We start from the raw sequence: 24,846 nt of genomic DNA, 5'->3' as shown, positions 1-24,846 counted from the left end.
ACTGCAGAAAACAGTAAATGTCCTGTATTTTTAATTAAAATCTACCTCTGGATCAGATAATACTGAAAGTTGTAACGTTTCTTGCTCAGAACAGGTCCTGCAGGGTAGGTTTAAGACGAGGCTGGAATTTCTTTCCTAAGCCAGGCTGCAAGGTGAGTTGTTTGTTGCCTTTTAGTCAGCGCAGGAGTGCGCCTGGACTCGCCCCTCCCACCTACCTCCCTGCTCCGCTCCAACTCTCCCTCTGCTCTCCAATAAAGCGCTTTTTGTCCAGGGGAGTCGGCACTTGAGCGCATTCCTTGACGTGGAGGCTGGTCTACCTCTCTCTGACCGTTTGGTGAAGACTGTTCTTGATAGCCCAGGTCAATACACGTCCACGGGAAGGAAAGAAAAATACTTTCGTTTATTCTTGCAAGATCGTGCGCACACGGAAAACTACCAGGTTTGGAGTTAACATCGGTGAAGTGCTCTGTTTGGATACGGACACAAGCGCGACAGCGCTCTTACAACTTCACCTCTACAAAGTTACGGGTAAGACTCTGCTGTATCTACTAATAAAATATGAACAAACTATTCTCAGGTCTTTAAGGCAGTATGTTGTGAATCAAGACGCGCAAACTAGATGACGCGTAAAGCAGGAATGTGTATAATATAGTCAGCGAACGACATCTTAACAGATTATGCATTTTTGACATACACGTGACTAGAGTTGTTATATTTTCGTCTTTAATTGCAACACCTTTAACTTAAAAAAAGGCAGCATTGTTTGTTTTTTTTTCCTTAAAGCGCTCATTTGAACGCACGTGCGTAACGTCACAATATCTCTTATAAGAATTTTATTGAAATGCATCAAATGTTTCAACTCAACGGAAAACTAGGTTTACGTGAAGCTGCATGGACACGCTGCTGCCTTACTGGGATGATGAGTTAGGGGATGCGGTTGCATCTAATGCCTCAGGTCAACAATCAGTGACAAAAAAAAAGCGTGTTGTTTTGTAACTGGACCAAGCATAGCGTGTGCGCGGTGCACAAAAGTAGCCGTCGGGGCGGTAACGAGGCGGGCTGGCGTTGGACCGCAGGACGCCGTGCAGCACGCAGGGACCGAGCAGAGCGTCTAGACCGCACCGAGCCGTGCTCACCGCAGAGGACAGCTGTTTTTGGAACATACAGCAGGGAGCGTCCCACTACATGAGGAGCTCAACGGGACACAATGCGCATGATTTACATAGATATGTGTTTGAATCTTGGGGAGTTTTAGATGGCAGAGGCGGTCAAAGGTTATAAGGGACCCTAAGAATACGTTTTTTTTAGGGCTCCCTTTTTATATTCAGCTCACTCTTATTCTCTATGTACAGTTAACTAGCAACCCAATAACGGATTGAATGGCAGAAACCGACCCTTTACAGTATATATCAAATAAACACAATTTAAATGAACATGCTTTCACTTTTTGGTCGATTTTCTAAATCTGTTATAATTCTATTAACTTTCCTAAGCTAAGATGATCAGAGTACGCCCATATTTGCTCTGTAGGTAAACAGTTAATTCAACAAATTTAGGTTTCTGGTATTACTTTTGTCCATACTTCTGAAGCAAATATTATTTATTATTATTACTTAAAGAAACATATTTACAAGTTATCTAACTCTCAAATAAATGCTCCTTGGTACAGCAAAAAAAAGAGAGCTCTCCTCAACCCCCACAAAAATGGTACCAGATTTTTACCCAGGAATGTAAAACAAACAAACAAAAAACTAATTGATTCAGAGACTAAGGTTACACACATTTCTCCATGCTGACAAAATCTGACAAAAAGTTATTACTAAACTTAGTGTTATTTCATGTTCATCTATTAATGAGCTGTGAAACGGTGTATAAAATGTGTAGAAATTACTGAAATAGCTTTAAAGTTCTATTAGTACCCTAAGCAGCCACAAAGTTTGTGTTACTTGTGATATATTAGGCATAGAAAATCTAAGACTGGCATGGATTAAACTTCCCTCAGGGTAAATATTATCCTTTTCAGGATATTACAGGACTGCTGAATAATAATAAACACTATTTTAAGCATGTCTTACAATAAGATTAACTTTTGGGCCAAGCTTCAGTCATAAAGCAATGACTTGTGCCATTTTGCAACATTAAAAATATGCAACAACTATGACTACCAGTGCTGCAATGATTCAATTACATCATAACTTCATAACTCCAAATATGCGCAAGTTACAGAGCTGCCAAAACGTATAAATGTTTGGACATTTAGCTGAAGGCATTCCAGAACAAGTTGCTCAGATGCAAGTAAAGGTAAAAAAATAGAAATCAGACAAATGTCAGCTTCCTTCGCCAGGCGTGCGGCAGAGCTGCGAGCGACGGGGTCAAATTCCTGAAAGATTAAATCTCTGGGTGACCTTCTCCAGGTTTAAACCAACATCTAATAAAGCGACGTGACTCGACATGCTCGAACCGATCTCCGCACAAGACCCAAGTAACAGTAACAGTTCCATCTTTTTTCCTGCTCATTTTCCAAATAATGGTGCCAGTATAAACATGCACAGATCAAACTTGCCTTTGTTGGAATCATGACATCAGACAGAACAACAGGGTAGGTTAATGTCTTAATAGCTAAGAACAACCTATTTTTTAAAAATCTTGTATGTCCCTATAATCACCCCTATAATGAGGCACAGAAAACCGCCTCCATTCTCCTAGGGGCAAAAAAACCCGCAGACCTAACTACTCCAATAGCCCTCTATTAACCCATCACTGGAGCTCTGCTTGTTTCATTGCCAAGTGCTCCATTGCAGGTACTCATTATGTTGTAAAAAAAGGTCCTCTGTCATTGACAGTATGTAATGGTTGCAATCTGTTAATATATTAGACTACCAGTCATAGCTGATCAGCCACAGGAGGCCAATTACTCCTGCACTAATGTGAAGAAATTTGAGGCTGCACATGGTGACCACAGCAAACCAGAGGGCTGCTGGGCACTTTCTGATGTTGTAAATAATACAGAAGTGTGCCTGGACAGTCACTATTGTATTCTCAGGCTGTTGTGTATGCTGTTATTTTGACCTCTCAGAGCTGAGAGACAGACCAAAAGATCTCTGAGGGAGTGGGAAAAAAAAGATAACAGTTACTTCTGCATCTTTCTTGCAAGTATTTCAAAGTTTACATCAAAGCTTGTCAAAACATTCGTACCACTCCTGTGTGTTGGTGTGAATATGAAGGAGAGGGTTTGCTCACAATGAACGGGTTATTTTAGCTGCGTCTGTGTGTGGTCGGGAAGCAGACTGAGGAGAACAGGGACTCTGTCATAGAATCTGATTCAAACAATTAAACACAGACCCGGCTTTCATGAAGATTGTTACAGAGATGTTGAAACCACATTACCAGGACTGGTTGGCAACACTGGGTCAGTGAGAGCGTTATCTGGTATTCTTTTTTTACAAAATCAAGGCTGGCATTTCGTTATCTGTGCCAAAGAGCTTGGGTGGGAAAGAGCGCTGATGTCTAAATCTGCTGCAAACCACAATCATAACATTTCATTTGTTGTTTTTAAAGCCGAACTAAAAGCAGGGTTCCTGTGCAGTCTGGAAAAGTCAGGCTTTTGAGGTGTTTTCCAAGTCTGGAAGAGTATGAAAGCATTTCATATCCATATGTATATCCCTTTATCTAAAAGTTGAAGCCATCCATCCATTTATCTGTCTTACTTATTTATGGTTGGAAAATGGAGTGTAATGAGAACTTTTTGGAAATTCTGGAAGAAAAACAGGTAGAAACCCAACTTATTAGAAACCTTATCACAATGTTGCATGCATCCATGTCTTTATTCCTCCTTTCCCCAAACTTCCAAACATTTCAGGACTCAGTTTTGCACCAATTAGGGTGAGTGCCTGAAGCATTCGACCCTCAATATTAGAGGGATTAGAGGGTTAAAAGTCAGGTGCTAAGGCGAGGAGGCCTGGGGAAGGTAGAAGAGCGGGGCATGCTCTTAGAAAGCAGGGAGGGGTAAGTCAAAAGGGGGGAAACCTGGAAAAAAAACATGTTACAATTAGCAAGGAGGAAATTCAAGAAGAACAAATCCTTCTCATGTCAAAACTTGATGTGTTATTGTTCCTCTCCCTTCAGAAGTGGCACAGCAGGAGGGGTGTTGCCATCCTAGGAGCTTTTACTTATAAGAGGAGTTTTGAGTAAAACCCCCGAGCTTCAAAGGCCTCTGCCTCAAACATCAGTGCTGAACTAGCGGTATGTGGAGGCAAACCCCAGCCCATACGCCTGCCAAGCTAAATTGAAGAAGAGCTCGCCGATGCAGCCAAATGATGCGTTCAGAAGAACCACTTCAAAAACCTCGCATAAATATACACACACATGCGAAGGGATCTGAGGGCTTTGGAGTGGGCCCCAGAACTCCCCCCAAATAACGGCTGCCCTCCACGTCCGCTTTCACACACAGACCCACACAAGCATGTCGAAGCAAACTCTTGAAAGGAATGCAGAATCAAGTCTGCTGAGTACATCTGAAAAGTTCTGAATCAAGATGTAAAATCTATGAAGATATCCCCTGCCCCCCAGCAGAAAAATAAAAGTCCAGAGGGATGTTAGGGAAAGAGTAAGGAGAACAAGGATGTTCATCTATAAAGAAATACATCACAAATTGCAGCGTTTCAGCACTGGTTTGTAAAAAAAAGGGGGAAAAAAAACAACTGAAGAAATGACTCTTAATCTAAGGTTGTAATTACTTCTGGCCTACACTGTAATTAGGAGATGATCCATGAACTGGATCTAACTAGGCAGAAGGAAAGCAAAGATCCAAGGCACAAACACACACCAACAGTGCCAGTGCAGTTATTGGCATCCCTGGGAGAGATGTGTTACGAGTCTTTTATCAAGCAACATAATAGAAAAGTGTGACCTTTAATTTTAGTACATGCATACAGAGGAGGTTTTTAATAAAACCAGCACCTACTGTCCTGCATGTTGCAGGTGTTAGTCTGCTGCCACAGGCTTCTGCAGCATCTGATGACATGTTGAGGAGATAGTTCAATCATTTGAATTAAAAATGTTGGAGAAGAGACACATCTAACACATAAAAAAAATAAATGCCCTGAGGATCAGGATTGGGAACCACTGCTGTACTCTATTCAGGTCCCTGATATATGCTACCCACAGCATAAGCCCTTGTTTACCGCAGATAAATATGGAGAGCTGTTGTCAATTACTAATAAAAAGTCCCTTTTTCCTCCACTAGATAAATGTACATATGTTTTTTGCACATTTTTACCAGGGGTGCTGATAAATTCCTGCATGGCTACCATTGAATAGAAGACAGCTGACTTCCTAAGTTGGCATCTAAGAGCTTTAACATCACTGAAAATATGACACATATGAAATGTGTGACAATGTGTGACTTACTCAGAAGTCGACACGTACGTACAGACGGACGGATCTACTTTCTTTCACTGAGTTGGTCGACCCTTTTGTTCTCTGGCTCACTCTTTTCTTAATGTCTATTTCAGTCGCAGCCAGGGTGACACAGATAGCGCTGCTATCTGTTGCTGCTTTGTGAGTTACGCAGGCCAAGAGCGGGAATCTGTTCCTGTCTGCTTGAATCTGAATGGCAGCAAAGATCAGCCAGAATCCCAAGCACTCAATGCTCCAAACAGCACAAGAGAGGCGCAAGTCGTGACATGTAACTGGTAGGAAGTCGAGCAAGAAGGAGGCTCACAACTTCTTACATCTTAAGCCAAACAAAAAACTGCATCTGTGATTAGCTGATCTTGATGCTGGGCTGCATAATCGGCCTGCTGTTGTCAGTAACCTAGTGCTACCACTGTTTCAGGAGCTTCATCTGAAAGAAGGATGCACCTTTTTAGGTTTTGAGTTCCACTTTGAAAGCTAAATATTTACTCTTCAGTTGAGGAATCGTCTGAGAGGCAGCGACCTCAAAAATCTAACCACAGAAGTGTCAGCACACACGCTTTCCCTGATTCAGAGGCTACTCACACAACTTGTCTGCATAAGCATGCATTGGTACATCTACCTGTGTGGGTTTCTATGCAAAGAAGTAGTAATGAAAGTACAGGGCTTCTGTGTGGTGGTGTAAAACACACCATGCATTGAACAACAACTAGTTTCACATGTAAGTACACTGACGCATGCCATGCAAACTTATGTGTAAGTATATGTTACACAATCGGTTATAGGAAAGTTTGTGGCATATTTTTAAAACCTGACTCAGATCAAATGTCTATGCATTACATTTACAAACCACGGCTTACTAGAAACAAAACAGTAAAGTAAATACTGTAAAATATGAATAAAGGTCACCTGTCAATTGGTAAAAGTGGAGGAAAGCTCAAATAACATATGCATAAGATGTACTAATAATTGGCTTTAAAGCAGCTTAAAATATTACACCAAAAATTAGTATGAATGTGGATTTTTTTGTCCAATCTTCATTCACTAATTGAAAATTACATGAGGAGATGAATATAACGACTCTGATCAGGATTTTTTTGGGCAGTTTCTATTTCCAGCTTTGTTTGAGGTCTGATCTGCTGATTTTATTCGAAAGACTTTTGATAAAAAGAGAAAACAATAGGATGCAAGATCTTTGATAGAAATAGACGTCGCTTGTCTTTATCTGATTTAACTAAAAAAAAGTTCACCACAGTACAAACAGCTGCAAGAGGTGGATTTAGATTACCGGTAACTTTTTGTCAGATTTTGTCAGTATGGAGAAAAAATAGTGGGATTTTTTAGGTTTAATGTTGTTACAGAACACAAGTAGAAACTCATCCATTTATGTTCATATTATCTTATACCAGCTTTCTTATTCCCTGTCTCTGCTGCCACCATCATATTTGATGGAGCGGTGTGTTTAGTTTCTTCTGTACTTGACCAGCTGATCTCCAATCAGAGCTGACTGAGTTATACATCCATTGGAATTTTTTTTAAGAACCAAATCAGATTTACTGTGTCATATTGTTCATCTGTATGTATAAAAAGTTGCATTAACACATACTATATTTCATGTTAAAACATCACAGATAGGGAGAAAATGTGTAAAAGACAAATACATTGTGGCCAATGCTGAGTTTTAGCAGCAGAGGCAAATAAACGTGTGAAGCAATAAAAAAAAAAAAGTAAACTGCAGAGAAATGTTTCAGTTCAAACTGGTTGAACTACACTGGTAAAAAACCAACAGAACACACTGTGGGAGGGCATGAAGTTTAAATTAACGCATGCAGACGATGGGTTGATGAAGCTAAGACAAGGAGTTGACAGATGCAAGAGGCGAGAAGTCGACCCGCATTCTTGCCTCCCTTCCTGTGCTCCGTCATATTGTTGTGTTGCCACATGGTCTGCCCGCTCAGCATGCTCCTGCACACAGCTGGAATTTAACCAATTAGCAGCAACAAAACTTCCTGTTTCGCTTGTGGGCTATTAACAGTGCATGACAGAGGGGCTGGTTTCCAGCTAAGTAGAGCAGTTGTACATAGTAAAGGTGATTTGATTAACAGATCCAACTGTTTTATTTCCAGGTGGAAAAAAAAAGCAACTGAAGTAGAAGAAGAAGAAAAAGTGGGGAGTAGGGGTAGAAGAGGAAGCATCGTGACTGGGTAAGTGAATCTGGCAGCTTTTACTACAAAAGTGTCAATATAAATAAGAGGTGGCCAGCTGCTATAATACAAACACATGGTTAAGATCAGGAACACTGTGTATTATTACAGAGGGGAAAAAAGCTTGACTTCATAAATAATGTAGAATTTCTGATGTGGTCATATTAATAGGCACTTGGAATATTTGAATCCAGAATCCCAAACAAGCCACTGTTGGCGGTCTTTAGTGCGTTAACTCTAACACCCCGATTCCTCAAGAGGCCTTTTCACTCTGAGCCTGTTAACAAAGACTGGCAGGAGAACAAGAGCAGCTCTCTTACCAAGCATACAGCATTTCAGTGACACAAGGAGGCTATGTATGAAACGTACGTTAGTTTGTTTCTTTGCTGAACTTAAGGAATTGTTGCAGTTCCTTTTCCCAATGCCACCATCATTTCAATCTTAAATATAGGCAGTTTATCCATTCCTACTTCCCTTTCATAAGTATTAAAAACAATTTCATGCTCATGTATTGTGCATCTATTTAAATTTGTAGGCACACAAATGCTCAAATTTAACAAATGATTGAGTTATTTTGAGTATTGTTTTAAATGACCCTTACATAACATGATGGATAAGGACCTTCATGCAGATCCTGTTGATGTTATAGAAGTCAAAGTGACAATTCCTTACTGGAAATTGTCACTTTCCAGTAAGTGATAATTTATAACTAAATTTAATACCCAAAAATATCAGGCACTGAGGTTCTAAGGACGAATTATCTTATCAATAGGCTCCACAGTTTTCCAAAACAATCTAAATGACTTTCAACTTTTAAAATGACATTCACAGTAGATGAGAAATCATAAAGGCTGCCGCAGCTACCTCGGTCTGCTTTGCACATTGCGCCTAGGCAACTGAGGGTAAAGCAAGCTGCACAGAGAGCAGCTGAAACACTACTCATAATGTTCATGAGGTTTAAAGAGTTTTTTTTCCCCAAGCCCTGTTCACACATTACCTGGAACTGCGTTGAGACATGTTAGGATCAAAACAGCCAGGAAACATGCTAAAATTAGCCTAGCACTTCTAGAAACAGTGGCCACATGAAAACAATACCAGGAGGAGAAAGAGGCAAGACTCAGAAATATAGACAGACACAAATTTCTGTCTAGCTGACTTTATTTTGCAGAAGAAAACATCTGTTGCAATTAGTGACAACAAAAATTAGCAAATTAGTTAATCAGCACACAATCGCAATACCAGTATAGTCTTGTTATTTTACAATGCTTTGAAGCTACTGAGGTCTCAAACATACCAATAGCTTTGATCTTATTTACTTTAATGATATCTCAAATTGGGAATTGGTTTTGGGGAATGTTTTTTTAATCACTCACACTATACAGTCCGAGTAATTGGATGTCAGTACACAACTTATCCTCTGTTCACCTTACGAACCTTTTCCTGACCCTTCACCCTCCGTCCTGTCTCTGTGCTGTTCCAGTTTTCAATGAGCTGTGACAGGGACTGTGTGGGCTTGTAAAGCCAAACCCACATGCACACAGTCTCCCTGGAACTCTGGACGCACATCGCTACTCCTGCTAATTGCCTCCCTCTCTCGTCCTCACTCACCTCCTCCTCCTCTTCCTTTCTGATCCCTGTCTTATAGGCAGAAAAAGACGCAGCAGTGAAGTATTGATTTCTGGCTGTAACGGCCACATTCCACATCCTTTTTTTTTTACCATCAAAAGCTTGCCTTGAATTACAATGCGTGTTGACAACCCTGTGCATCTTTTACTCATCATTTTCCAGATGTACGCCTGTATTCCTGCAGGTGTCTGCAACAATTTCACAACATGTTGAAATATGAGTGAAAATGACTGAGCTACAGCTTCTTATCAATGCTCCCCACTACAAGCACATTAGGATATTTTTGTGGGTTAATAAAGTTACTATTTCAACCCGCAGGCAAACACTCAAGAGCAAACAAGGGTGTTCCAAGATACTTCCATACGGTAACTCTACCGCATGCTTAAACAAACTCTTTCACATCAAAGCTCTGAGCCCAATCACACGTGTGTGAGCAAACATTAGAGAGTACACGCCGTTGTGTGTTTTTCACCCAGGAATCTGCTTCGATCACCTAAAGAGATGTATGAAGGGACCTGTTGATTTGGAGCAAACAAACTGCTCCTTTTGCTGACAAAAGTTACTATTCGGTTCCAACAAAGCAACCATTTGTATCTTCTGTCTGAAATTCCGATAAACGTGTCATGTGTACGGAAAGAACAGATCTGGGTCATGAACCACACAAAGGGCCACTATGTCTCTTAGTTTCCTTTATACTTTTAACATTTGGTATTTAAACCGTATTGGATTTATTGGTCTACCTAAAATATAATTACAGAACATTTTTTACACATATAAAATGACTGTTAGTAGTTTATTTTCTTTATGCCAAATTCTAGGAAGTGGAGCTCATAGGCTGTAGGACTTTAAAGATCTAGGGATCTCACCTGTTTGGATGATTATTGTGCTTACAGCTTCTCTAAATCATCTCTTAAATTGTTTGCTTTGATTTGTATTCATTATTTGGATGTGACCTCTAAGCTTTGATTGTGTATTTCCCTTACGCTGTATGGTTGGCCAACGAACCAGCATATTTGATTAAAACAACAAAGAAATTAGAGTTTTGGTTCATGACACAGAGTGTACCTGAGGCCATGAAGGAGAAGCTTGTCCATGCTAGGAGTGGGGAGGGAAACTGTACCGCCTGACTGCTGCCTTTTCCAACCTCCAGTCTCCCCCAGTGCTGGAGCAGCACCAATGCAGGCAACAGTTTCACAATAAATTCCTTTGTGACACTGTAATCAGCACCACTGATCTCCAGTTCACATTTATCTTGTGTGTATGGCACATGTCTGGGTTTTTTTTTTTTATTATTTGTTAAAGAGAAAATAAAACTCTGGGGCAGATTGACAAAAATCCTCAACAGTGCGTTCTTAGAGCAGAAGAAGTATTGTGAGGTGGATTTAATGCCTCCCTGTAGCTTTGTCTGTCATATACTCAATATGTATGCGTCACTGGCAACTTACAGATCAATACTGAATAGTCAACAAATCTGAATTTACCTCAAATATGTTCAATGCTTGGGATGTAGTTTTATAATCTTACACTACTTTAAAGTTCTAATTTCTGACCTTCAGCTGTGTTCCCTGGCCTATTTGTTTACCAGTATTCTTTTAGAAGCCTTTTAGGTCTTCAGAGAACAGCTTGATTTATACTGAGGTTAAGTTAGATAGGTTTTATTTAAGAGTATCAGGATCACACTTTTGAGATTTTCATTTATAAGAAATTAATAATTATATACTACTTTATATTGTGTTTACGTTGTGAAATTTGACAAAGTTTTTCTCTAAAAGGGTGCAAACTTGTAGTTTCTCCACAAGACTTCAAAGTCTGACAAAGTGAATAAGTAGTTGTCTGGCCAACTTTACTGATTACCATTACACTGCTTTTGAACTCCCTTGAAATTTTAAACCCTCACAGGGTAGATTTGGCAGGTGGAGAAGACCTGCCTTCATCGGATTCCAGTCATACTCGTCATGAACAAACCAATACCGAAAATGTTTTTTAAAAAAGTTTTGAGCAGAGGCGTTAAGCAAGAACAGGACAAAACAGAATATTTTAGTGCTTCTAGACAACCAGCTTAAACAAATGTGACTTCTTGGTATCCGGAGTACACATTTGGATAAGGCAGACAGCATATGACTCAGACATGCTGACAGACAAGTAAAGAGGCAAAGGGATAATTTTCCTCAGTGAGAACGTGTGACATTGTTTGTTTAACAATAATGGTCGGGCTACCAGTCATTCACTCTAGTAAGCCTGACTAAGTCACATAGCCTCCAGCTCTTTATTGATCCCTTACATGTTGATTTTCCACAAAGGGGGGAAATGGTCAAAATCAAGTTGCACAAATAGACATAACTACATCTTTTCATCATTATTTTGATTAATGTGGAAGTCTTGTCCTGTTTGTAGTGGTGCTGAGGAAAACTACATAGCATGAGAAGTATGCATGGTGTGCAATGTCAGGTAGAAAGGCATCATAATAGCCAGGAGACAAACTAGCATTATGTAGATGGAATGAATGTCACTCAGGAAGGATGACTGTCGGCATGTGAATGTAACTGTAGGCTTGTGGCTGACTGAACTAACTGGTCCTTCCAGCTTCTTCATAACAAAAAAACAAGCACAAAACACAAAGAATCTCCTTCTTCAAACTTGATTATTCTTAGAAGCTTTAATCGACCCAATTCAACTGTGGCTAAGCTTGTGTTACATGTCTGCACCAGCGTGGCATAGCACTCTGTAAAATGCTGCCAACACGAACAATAAGGTTTTGATAGTGACTGGACGAACGGAAAATGAAAGCACAAGGCCAAAGTCTGGAAAGGGTCTAGATTCGTCACAACCAGTCTCTGCTTATACGGTTTCCTGGTGATGTGAAGCTTTTGGCCTGAGCAGGCTGCGACCTCTGCAGTGCTGTGGTTTGTTATTGTGTCTGACACAAAAGGATGAATAAGAGACGCGAGGCACAGGACTAACAAAAGCTGTGGGTGTAAAACACCACTTTGAGAAAGCGGATCAAAGGACAGGTTGTCAGTGGTACGCTGGAATCCTGTGTCCTCTGTGTAACGTGAGCGCCTTGTGGTGAAGGTCTTCAGCAGATGTGCAGAGCCGTGAGACAAAAGCAACCGCGAGTTGCTGTCTTCAGAGGGTCACAGGGCAGGAGACTATGACGAAAGACTCGTGTCGTGACCGAGGGGAAACAAGTGGACAGTGTGTCTGGCCTCAGTCGGAGTCTGTGCTTATTTAAAAGCAAAAAATCTGATCTAGCATGTACTAAACCATATGTCATATCCTTTAGCAATAAAACAAAAGGAAATGATCCACGTTTCCGTTTAGAGCGCACACAACATGACCTCTGCGCTCCAAAGCTCAGAGGAGGCAGATGCAGACTCCACAAGTGCTCTCTTGCAGACAAGACTCTGCCACCAGCCTCCTCTGGTTTCCTCCTCTGGGTTTTCAGTCCTGGTTGTATCGTTTAGTCAGACACACTCCAGAGGGTTTGGGGTTTCACATCTCTACTGGAGGAGCAGAGAAAAAAGGCACCTGTTGAGACGAGGCGCAGGTATATGATTGTAACTGGAGATGGGCGTGCGACTCTATCCAACAGAGGATGTTAACTGTGTTGTGTGGGTCAGCGTTGCAACAAAGGTTGCTGGATAGAATGCAGAAGTGGAAACACTAATCTGAGCCTAACCTCTGACCCTGAGGAGTTGTGCCGTGTCTCACAAGCTTATGGGCTTTGTCGTCCTTTGAACTGATGCTATCTGGCTGTTGAATGACTGTTTGGCTTTCAGGTCTTGTTTGTAATTTTATAGCAGATGAGAACGAGCTAAAATGTAAACCACTCACTGGTATCTCTACATCAAACACAGAGGTGCCCCGAGTTCTCATATAGTGCAGCAAATGCATCCCGATCTTGGGATTTTTACCGTGAGTCTACCCTGACATTAACCCCTGCACTTGTATATTATGCTCTCTTTCAAGCCCTCAAGCTGTATGCTCGAATGGTATTGCTTCACACTGTTCTTAAAACAGTTCCAAATCATAAATCTTAAGATGAAAAGGACTTCCTTTCAAACAAAAAACAAACTATTCTACCAGAAATTGATGTCATAAAGTGGAAAATGAGTAAAAATTGTTTAAAAAAGCCTTGAAAAAGTATTCATACCTCTAACTTTTATATATTTTGCTTCAAGAAGAATCACGGTGGGTCCAGCGTTTTGCTGTGTGGGGCTTTTCTTCAGCAAAGACAGGAAACTGCTCATATAGAAAAGTTGGAAACCTTAAAGTGTCTACTTTAAAGGTGCTCTACTTAGATGACACCTAGAGTAAACTCATTGATCTACATACATGCAAAATAATATTATATGTGGCAAAAGATTAACACTGCACATGTTGGGGGTGGCTGCATCATGGTGCGGGGACGCTTTTATTCAGTAGATAAAGGGAAGCAGGTCAGCAATTAAAAGCCAGGCTACATTTTCATTCTCAAAAAATACATACTTCCACTTTGCAATCATGAACTACTTTATGTTAGACCAGCACAGGGAATCCCAATAAAATAAGATTTAAGCGTTTTACCTTACAAAAGTATTCGAGGGGTATACATACCTAATGAAGACCTGCTAAAGTTGCTTTTGAAGCTAAATATTATCTTGGGATCAGACTGAAATCTCTAGTTTGTGCACATTGTAGAAAATCTGGAGGCTTTAATCCCAGTCCAACCTCGACAGATCGCAGTGATCAGAGGGGCTTCAGGATGAGCATTCTCAGTGATATTTTAAGTGTGACTATTACTATGCTGACAGTAAAATTTAATCTTTGTTCCTGTTACTTGATAGACCTTGATGCAAAGTTATGCTGGTGAACACATATTTAGATGTCTTTTTTCTGTTTAATTAGATGGTTGCTGTCTGGTTGCTTTTACAAGCATAAAATTTAAAGTCAGCCAATAGTTTTTTTAAATTCAGTTATTCTGAGCCTCTCATTTTTCCATAGGGTAACAATATCTAACACAGTTTGACATGTACAACCAAAAATAAAACACTACATAAGAGACACATCAGTCTCTATGCATTGGCAGTCTCACAGTAACATGAAATTTTTACATGTATATATGTGCTAAATGTGTTGGCTCTATTCTCCCTCTTGTTGCTTCTCAAGTGATCTTTTTTCAACTCAGATACCGTTGCTTCACCTTTCCATTTTTCCCTTGGCTCTTTTGTCATGTTGACGGATAAGTCTGCTTGATTGTGGATAACAGAATCCATCTGGTAGCAAAGACGTTGCTGAATGTGGAAGGGAACTGGGACGATGTAGAGCATGCACATACCACAAGCTGTTTTCCTGTGAAAAGACAAGGTCACTGAAATAAAAAGTCTCTTTGATGGCAGTATCTAGTCTGTGCGCAGCCTTATCCAGAACTGTCAGCCAGCATCATTCGCTCGTTTCGTCTCTGGCCCAACTTGTCCACACATTGTTGTTAGCCTTCAGCCCTAAAGACAGGGACTCTTGACCCTGTCTTTAGCCCGCTGGGCTGCTGGGATTTAATTGCTGAAGCCCACTTCACCAGTCTAAAGTCAGACCTTATTGAATTTGAGGCCCCGCTGACAGAAACCTGCTCTTATCTCTTCTGGATAATAAGAGAGCTAGAGGAGAGGGGAAATGTGATTATCCCTTATGCCTCTTCAGTTTTCCAAAGTGCTGAATTATGTTTGTCACTTTGAGCAACACAAAGAAGTTCACATGCTCCGTAATTCAGAGTTTTGGCACATTTTCAGGCCCACATGTTCACCTGCCAACAAGTTTTTCTTCTAATAAAACCAAACAATGTCAGACTCACGAACAGATTTTAATGGATCTGCGATGAATCCAATCCTTTGTTTATAAACCCCCAAAAAGCTTCCTGCAAATCTTAAAAAGCCAACCACAGAGCCAAGATCACTTTTTTTTCCCAAACTGCCTGCCTCAGGAATGTTTCAAGTGCACAGGGGAGAGAAAAGGAAATTACAAGTCGAAAAAGGAGGACGACAAGTCAGGAGGGGGGCATTCCTCCACTATGTGCGGGATTACAACTTGCCTTTCTACTATCTCTCTCTGCACCTCCACTCACAGCAATCACTCACTACAGCAGCAACGTCCCAGCTGCACCGTATCTGAGCTGCCGATCAGCACGGGCCTGCTGCAGCCAAAGAGAAAAGACAACAGCAGAATCTAACCTTTCAAGTTCCAGTTTATCTGAGATCGGGCCGAATCCCTCCCCATCCACCTCCGCTACAGTTTCTCCTCCGCTGGGTTTTATCAGATGTGCCTGGCCCAGTTTGGAGTGAGGCACACTCAAATAAACATTCTATCCCCGAGGAAGCAGCGGTAGAAATACCGCAATGATTATTTTTAAGGGAAATATTCTCGGTTTTATCCTTGTGGTGCTTTTGCTTTTCTAAAGCTGCTTGATGTTGCTGTGTATTCTGGCTCTGGACACTTTCCTTTTGCCCAGAATATTGGTAAAGTTTTGATTTAGTTCTTAGGTTTAAGAAAACAAGCATCCTATCTAGCTGTTGTTTGATTCTCCCTGTTCCCCTGTCTTCTGGTTATCTTTTGAGATCTCTTAATTTCCATAAGATCAATAACAAATTATTTCATAATCCCTCACTGTACTGCAAACCTCTAAATACAGTCTAGTGACAAGTGAGATTTGAATTAAGTTTTTATATCAAAAACTAATTTAATTTCCAAAACAAGCATATAAAATGCTGTTACTTTGGACTCTTACTGAACTACTCACTCTGAAACACGACTTTTATAGAACTCTGTTTAACACAAACGCCTGCAGGCCCCTGAGAGTAAATTATGGGTTAACTGCAGCCCTTCACCTCTGCTGCTGCTCATTCATTTGTAGCCAGCAGCGAGCTATTACCATCAGATGCTGTCATTACTTTTTGAAAAAGGTTTTCCATAAACAAATCTATGTCTGAGTGGAGTTTTTGCACAGTTGCTGTGCAGATCTGGAAAGGGCTTTTCTCCTGTTTGTAGATGGTGACTCTGAACCGATATAGATACGCACCACACTTTTCAGACTTTTTTGGGGGGAAAAAAACCCATTTAAACTATAATTACATATTTTTCCTTCCACTCTGCAACTGTTTGCTACTTAGGGTTGGTCTATGACTAAAAAATACAATTGGAACATATTTTGTTTTGGTGCAACAGGACAAAACATAAAAAAGACCCAGTAAATCAGAATCCAACTACAGCAACATGTCATCATTTTATAGATTTTTTTTATTTCAATGTTAGATTGTTCTCTATACAAATGAGATACATGAAAAAGAAACATGAAATGTTACATTAGTTTTTTTCAATACTTAACAGAACAAAGAAACAAAATTGAGAATAATCTTGTCTATAAACTAGCTGACTTGCACCTCATGAGGAATTTCCACATAGTATTACCATGCTTCTGAAGTAAATATTTACATGTTTAAAATTTCTGATGAAATGGGTTGCATCAGTCATGAGTCGAGAGAACACAATGTTCTCATTGTGCTGTGTAGAAGATTCTTGGTTCCAAAAGTTGGGTGCTATCGAGGTGTTTGGCAAAGTCTGCACAAAGAAACTTTGTGCAGGCAACAACTGCACCTTTTAAAGCCTGACAAATTCTCTATAGCATTCAAACTGTAAAACATACAACATATTATAAATTTAACTACATAGGTTTGGAAATGAAGTCCTTATTCTTAAAAAATATTGAGTTGGGATAGAAAAGTTTAGAGTCACTTTGGGGCAATAAAGCAAAAGTGCATTTAATTATCTTTTTCTCTTACTTTTGGGCAATGTTCAGCAGATACATGTTGCTTCTACCCGCATGCTTGTCTCACTTGATAGCACTGGATGATAAACGGCTACACAGACTTGTTTGAAACTGGTTTCTTCTTCATCTCCCACTCATTCCTATTCCCCTCTCCTTTCCATCATCCTTTGAAGTAGCGTGCTGACACTCCACTTCAGCATTTGTTTTAAAAAGCTTGGACTCAGGTGAAATGGCTTAAAGCATGGGAATGTATCTTTTTTAAAGTCTATTCATCTTTATCAGTATATTTCAACTCTTAATGTTGAAGAGGCACTTGTTTGGCAACTATCACAGGCAGTCAGTCTGGATGACACGGAAAATGTTTATCTTGTGCCTATATGTGGGAAGGCAGTTCCAGAATATCAGTTCTTGTTCACGTTTAGTAGGCTACAAATAAATCATCCGCGGATGTTTTGCTACATGCAGCACGGTATTCATGCAGCCACTCAAACATGACTTTGTATGATGGGACAAAACTGGAGTGAACAGAATGTTAATTGTTGCTTTTACCAGTTTCACAGATTCTTGAGGTTCAGAGAACTAAACTAAGTTAAGACAAGTATATATGTAATTTCTGACTTAGACCGGTGTCGGCATGGACAAAAATCAGTGTTGTGCTTCTGAATCTAAAAGCAGAAATCACAAGGCTCTATTCTTGGAGTCAGAAGTCTTTGATTATGGTCCTAAAATGCAAGGTTCTTAGTACTCAGTTGACAAAATTAAACTTGCCTTTGCCTAATTACAAAGTTATGTTAAGGCTTTCCTTATCTTTCTTTTATACAGAATATTTCCAAGAGCCCAATTGATAACTGTTTTTGTTTTTCTTGTCTTAGGCAAAGCATGGCCCGAGAGAGATTCTGCACCATGAAGATCTTTCTCAGTCCATTGATGTCCTTTCTGCTCCTCCTCATCCTTCCTGATGGCCTCCTTTCCAGCAACTGTCCAGATGATTGCTTGTGTGCCATTCCAGGGAGCATTTTATGTTCCCGAAGACGCTCCTCTACCATTCCTGGCGAATTGGACTCATCAACCAAAAACCTCTTCCTGTTTGCCAATGGGATTGAAGGCATTACAGCTGAGGACTTCAATGGACTACTTAACTTGGAAATGCTGGATCTGAGTCAAAACAAACTTACTGGTCTTCCTGAAAGAGTGTTTGAGCCATTGAGCTCTTTAAAAAATCTGGACTTGTCATCCAACCAGATCACCCACATTTCAGAAAAATGCTTCCATGGAATGCCGCAGTTGGAGCGCCTTTATTTGTATAGCAATCATATAGAGAAGATTCATCCAGCTGCATTTAATGGCTTGGAGAACCTTCTGGAACTCAAATTACAAGGTAATGCATTGACAACCCTGCCCCTCCTCTCATTACCCAAACTACTACTGCTCGACCTTCGTTTTAATGTCTTACCCTCTTTAAATACTTCCAAGCTTCAGACCCCCAACCTGGAGTCACTCAGACTTGGTGGTGTTGGACTTACCAGCCTAAATAATGAGCTTATAAGAAATTTAAAGAATCTTCATGAACTGGACATTTCAGAAAACAAACTCGAGTCTTTCCCCTCAGCACTAAGAGAGACACCAGGGCTGTTTCATCTCAATCTTGCTGGCAACCCAATGGGCCCTCCAAAGATTGAGGACCTGCAAAACCTTGGTGAGTTAACAGAGCTGGACATAAGCAGTCTCAGTATACAAGGTCTTCCTGAGGAGTTTTCCCAGCTCTTCCCCCATTTAGAAAAACTAGCAATTGCCGAAAATCCCTTCAACTGTCTTTGCAACCTAGCATGGTTCCCAAGATGGCTTAGAATGCAGAGCATCACCCTGGAGAGAACAGAGGAGACGCGCTGTCATTTTCCACCCATCAGTGCTGGAAAAGTATTAGAAAGACTGGAAACAAGAGATTTTGGCTGCCCAACCACAACTGCAATGACGACTACTACTATCAAAACCACAACTACCACCCTGCCTGGTCCTGTTACCACATTACCAACTACTACCAGACCTATCCAAGTCCCCAGAGCCAGTGAAAAGACACCTAGCAAAAGTGGTGATATTCCTCTGCCTTCTGTCCCTGCATCTCCAAGCAGCAGCAGTATTGACCTAGTTGAAGAAAAGCAGTTCTGTCCCAACTATCCTTGTCTCAATGGAGGCACATGTCAGTGGACTCTCCGTGGTCCATTTGTTTGTGCCTGTTCACATGGCACATCTGGACAATTTTGTGAAATCCAGAGCCGCTCTTCAACTTATCCAACTGAAGCTGTTCCATCCAAGTCCACCATCGTCGCAAAGACACCAGACATCACTTCACATCAAGCGACAGCCACATCAATTCTGATAGATCTTCATCGCTATGTTAAAATGCGGCCTCACATCCGTGGAATCCGTCTGACCTACAGAAACCTCTCTGGGCCTGACCGCAGACCAATTCCACTCAACCTTCCAATAACATTCCAAGAGTACACACTTCGAGGTTTGAAACCCAATTCCACCTACAACGTATGTGTCAGTCCTATAGGTGCTGCTAGTGATGCTGAGAGTGTTTGCACTCAGGCTCATACCAAACCTGGATCTTCTGGCACTGGTGCACAAATTGACACCAGTGCATATGCAGGCACAATGCTTGTGCCTGCATATGCTATCATGATACTACTTTTCCTCATAGCGATAGCAGTGGCAACGGTTTGCTTTCTTCGGAGAAGGAGAGCCAAGACCCACCTGGATCTAGATTGTGAACCCTCCCAGTTGGGGATGGATGGAGTTAAAGCCGGTTTGGATAATGGAGCACTGTTTCACAAGCAGCCACAACTTATGATCCCTGAACCTTCTGTCCAAACAAGTAATGTGGAGTATGAGGTGTTATTAATACAAGATCATTGTTCATCAAATAACAATATGCCCATGCACAAGCCTTCTTACTTTTGACAACAGGCCTTGATGACTTATGTCTAAAAGATGAGTTGTATTTCATCTGCTGTGTCCTGTCAAGTGGAATAATCAGAACATATAGAGCAAGGTCTTCTGGTTCAAAGAGGAGGACACAGAATCAGGCAACTAATCAGCAAAAAAGAAGCTGGACTTACTATCAACTCACTGTTCTATGGTTGTCCAAGAAGAGACTAAAACTTGGTAACACTTTATGCTTGGACTTTAGAATCCACCAATGGTGTTTCTATGCTAAATGTAACAATGTCTATAAACCAACATGCTGTGATCCTGAGACTATTGTTTTTGGCTGCAATTTAGGGTTGGGACACTTTAAAAGCTCATGCACTCCTTTATGTGCACTGAAATGAGCTTGTACTGCCGTTCCCCATAACAGAAAGCAGCATGAACAGTCTCAGTAGTTGGTTTTGAGGCGGGGTGCAAACTCTTCAATATTTACCAGAAGGGATCAGTGTATGCTGTGAATGATCTTTTAACCCACCAAATGAAGTTGTACAGAGAAAATAACTGATGCTTGTATTGCTTTATTTGGATGAAATTGTTTTATAAACATGTTTTTTTTAAATACTTGTATTTTTTTATTATTGTTAAATATTGTGATGTTAAAACCCCTTAAAACCCACCATAGACCACCTCCCCAACTCACTTCTTGTGACTAACAGACGAAACATCAGATTAAAATCTTTGAAGATTAAAACTCATTTGGTACCAGTAAAGTCAGTCATAGGGTTTTACCCCCAGAATATCAGACAGTCTGAGTAGATGGGAGTCTGGAACAAACAAAGACTAAATCCCCCCATTATAAAGAGGAGAAGAGAAGCAGGATTACAAGGTACAGAGGAAAGGAAAGGACTGAAGGTCTTGTAATTCTATGTTCAATGCACTGTTTTTAAACACCTATGACATTTACTTTGCTGAAAATGCATCACATAAGTCTCCAGTGACTTTATTTATTGTTTATGTCTCATTTTAAGGTAACTCAGCTATTTGTTTAAGACAACTTCAGTAAAACACAGTTAATGGTCTGGTGGTAAAATGAGCAAAGCAAAGTTCATATGTTCTGCGTTTCATTTGAGAAAAAATGGCATGCTCAATGGCGTGATAAGAGCTGTTACCTTTTGACAGGGGAGACACCAGCTTTGCATGCTTGTATCTAGCCACACTATGCAAATGTCATTTGGTGTCCAAACTATTTGAAAAGAAAATGAGATTTGCAGAGATCCACTGGAAGATCATCAAAAAGACCCGGGGAGAGCCAAGATCCGTATCTGTGAATCTTACGCAAAGAATGATAGTAAATACTGTTTGTTTAAGCAACTGTGATAATCCAACTACATGTTCTGTCTTGTGAAAACAAAAACAACAGACATCAAGTTGCTATCATTTACTTCCTTAATATGCCCTCATGCGTTGGCGTACTCCGAGCCACAATAACTATTTGCTGGCAAACGCACCAAAGACACATCCGTGACTGCCTTTTTACTTACCCGTAGTATTTCCCTTACTGATCCTACACAAACCCAAAAGCCTTTAAAACAAGAGTAGCAAACTGGAATATTTGTCTGTAAAATAGATAACATTGAGAATAGCCAAAGGTATTTTCAATGTGTTATTTTTTTCCTTATTATTTAGGGAAATTCTTTATTACGTATTGCTTTTTTTTTTTTTATTGTGTGAACTTATTTGTATAAATGGAAAAAAAGTGATATTTACATTAAATAAATACCTAAAAGTAAGTTTTTGGTGTTTTTTTCCCCCTGTACTTAGAGTTTGGTCATTGAAAGGATGGTTCATATTAGGAGGGAGGGAAGGTGGGAATGTAGAGAATGTGTTTGTCATTAGCTTCTCTGTTACACCATCACTTAGAGCGAGAGGAAGTCATAACTGGAGGGGGTGTGCAGTGAAAGAAGGGAAGAAAACTCCAAATGCAGGTATAAAATAGCAATATATCACTCAACATGGTTTGGCTGTGAAAATGTGAATTTTAAAGTAAACCCATGCAAACAGTTTCAAGTGCCAAAATCCATAAACTGATGTCTAAAGCTAGTTACTTAAACAAATAAATGAACTTCTAAACATGAAATTCCAACAACCTCATTTCATGCTTGTGAAAAACGTTTAGTTAGCCTATTCTTGAATCAGCCTACTCCAAACACTCAGGAGATGCCTTAACGTGCCTCCACAATCACTCAAAGTCACTCTGAAAGCAAACAACTTATCACTTAGTGAGCTCGCCATTTCTTAGCTGGCACTCTACTCCCTACTTCTACCAGAGTTTTCCACTGAGGTAAAATTAAAAAGGACAAGAAATAATTTTAGCAATTATAGAAACAAAAGCTATTTTGGCCTATGTCAGAAAATACAATACAAAACAGGAGCTGCAAAATCCATTTATTTTACCAGCCTCCATTACAACTATGACAGAAAAAAGCAAAGCTTGTGTCAAAAGACAAGGAAGCAGGAAAGACATTGCAAAAAAACCCAAACTTATACCACTGGGGACCTTTTCTACCTTTTGTTTCATTAAAACCACAAATGTATTTCAATGAGATTTTATATCATTAGACTCACACAAAATAGTGCATCATTACAGAGTTTTCTTCAGGTCAGTCTCCCACAAGTAAATGCTTTATACCAAATTTACTGGAACTACATCAGGGACTCTATCAACTGCATGGCTTGTGGAAAATCTCTTAATGCAATTGTTTTCACTAGAAGTTATTTAAGGATGAACACAATTAGGAATAGTTTTTTTTTCCACTTCAAAATCATGCACTACTCTATGTAAAAATTAAAGTATAAAGATAAAAAATATCCAACAAAATACATTTTTTATAATGTGAGAAAATGTGAAAAAGTCTAAGGGGTATGCAAACTTTTGCAAGGTGCTGAACGTAAGTAAATTTCCACAGAAACAACAACTACATAATTTCCTGTCACCCCCTCTTGTGTTAAAAACAACCAGATTTGTGCAACTATAGGTTTCCTTTTTCTAAGAGTACAAGTCATTAAATGCCGACATCTTAAAGCATAAATGTTGTACAAAATATTTTTTTTTACCTCTTTCTCTCCAGCAGTGAGTGGTTTTCCTAAGTAAATACAACCCACGCTGATTTATGACGAGAACTGTAAAAAGAAGATCTTGGACTTACGCCTAAGCTCGAGGCAAAATGGAAGTAAAGGAATATAATTAAAAACATTTAGATTCAGGTAGTAAGTGAATGTAACCATTGTGATTGCTATAAACCAACTGAGTGAGCATTGTTTGCAGACTCCTGTACTGAACAGGATGACCACCCAGTTGTTTTATATGTAAAGGGAGTTGGTAGGGCATGGACGTAGGATCTACACACACACAAACAGATAAAAACATGAATATAGATTTTCCCATAGCTTGGAGCTGTTGTGTGATGTTCCACGCCAAACACAAACCCATAAAACAGCACCACTCCCCTCATGCTGGCAAAATATGTTCAGTTTTTCAGAGAAAAGACGTATCTCGGTGAATTACGAGATACAACAAACCCACTCGATATTACTAAATTAAACTTTCCCTGCCTACCAAGATGCTTGTAAAATTTACCCTTCGCCCAATCTGTTACATCCCCTCTAATATACTGATACTAATTGGTCATCATTAGCCATGAGGGAAGAATAAAAGAACTACTACTTTTATCACACCCAGATCTGGGTATGATCTGGGATGCTTCAAACTGGACTTTTAGCAATGGATGTCTTTGTCCTCTGGGTTATAAGGAGGGACACTGAGGACTAGGTTCATAGAAGCAATTACAGACTATTAAGTTAAATCGTCAATTAACTGTGATTAGACCTTTTTGGTGCAGGTTTCCTTAGACTGTCTCAGGCCTGATTACTTCCTAACTTATAGAATCAAGAAATTACATACATAGGACCATTTCAACAGTATGAAGCTGGCTAAAAGATCTAGAAAAGCAACACATGTCCCAATCTAAAGACATTCAAGGACAGAATTCAAAGTGGTTGAGCTCTATGAGTGCAGAAAGACGGCAACAACTGCTAATAAACTAATGAAATTTTCTCCTTAGTAAATAAAATAAATTTAAAAAATGCTTTTTTGTATATACACTCATAATATTTTTATCTGATAAAAAGATATTAGATATGTTATCTAATATAAAAATTAGTTTAATGATCTAAAACATTCAAATGTGAGCTAAATCTCAACACAGACGGAAAAAATACTTTTTAAGACCCTTAAGCCGACTGTGCTAATAGTTCGGGCAACGAAAAAAAAAAACAAATATAAAGATTGTGCAAAACAAATCAAGAATGCTTTTGTCCAACACAATGGGTTTGTTTGTACTCTTTAGTCTGTTTCTGTTCCTTCTTTAGTTATATTATTGTGTTTTGTTGAGCTTTTAGATAATTCATGCCTCTGGGACTCAACTTTCAACTTAGCATCAAATCTCACATTAAATTTATACCACACCGCTAAGAGATCACCATAAATGGTTCAAGGGACGAATTTCCTGCCGACTAAAAGTCATCGTGAAATTAATTACACATTTCCTTTACAATATTCTTTTTTCACCTCCTTGCTATTCTTGTCTAAAGAAGAAGCAACTGTGGGCCATAAATCTATGCACGCTTGCACTAAAAATGAAAACGACTGTTTTCAAATGTTTCAATACATTAAGCATTTATTTTACTAAATCAAGAGGAAGATTTATACTTTTATGACTTTGCATTTATGTTCTATGATGATCTGTTCTAAAAAGGAAAGTCAAAGAAGAGTAAATAGACGGGGGAAATGCTGAGCAAATAAAAAAAATAGCACCA

General features: G+C 39.7%; 2 protein-coding genes across 3 annotated transcripts in view; one reads left to right on the top strand and one right to left on the bottom strand.

Annotated features, from left to right (window-relative positions):
• The window catches only part of LOC114160065 (mitochondrial import inner membrane translocase subunit TIM16-like), a 111,252-nt gene that overhangs the window by 31,276 nt on the left and 55,130 nt on the right, over nt 1-24,846 (bottom strand). The window lies entirely within an intron of this gene.
• vasnb (vasorin b) lies at nt 218-21,029 on the top strand. The gene is made up of 3 exons (XM_028042441.1): nt 218-528; nt 7,542-7,619; nt 17,913-21,029. The coding sequence occupies exon 3, from the start codon at nt 17,920-17,922 to the stop codon at nt 20,002-20,004; it is 2,085 nt and encodes a 694-aa protein (XP_027898242.1). The 5' UTR covers nt 218-528; nt 7,542-7,619; nt 17,913-17,919; the 3' UTR covers nt 20,005-21,029.

The sequence above is a fragment of the Xiphophorus couchianus genome, chromosome 16 (genome assembly GCF_001444195.1).
Source record: "Xiphophorus couchianus chromosome 16, X_couchianus-1.0, whole genome shotgun sequence".
NCBI lineage: Eukaryota > Metazoa > Chordata > Actinopteri > Cyprinodontiformes > Poeciliidae > Xiphophorus > Xiphophorus couchianus.
Note: the sequence above shows the minus strand (reverse complement) of the source record. Positions and strands in the feature narration are given on the sequence as shown.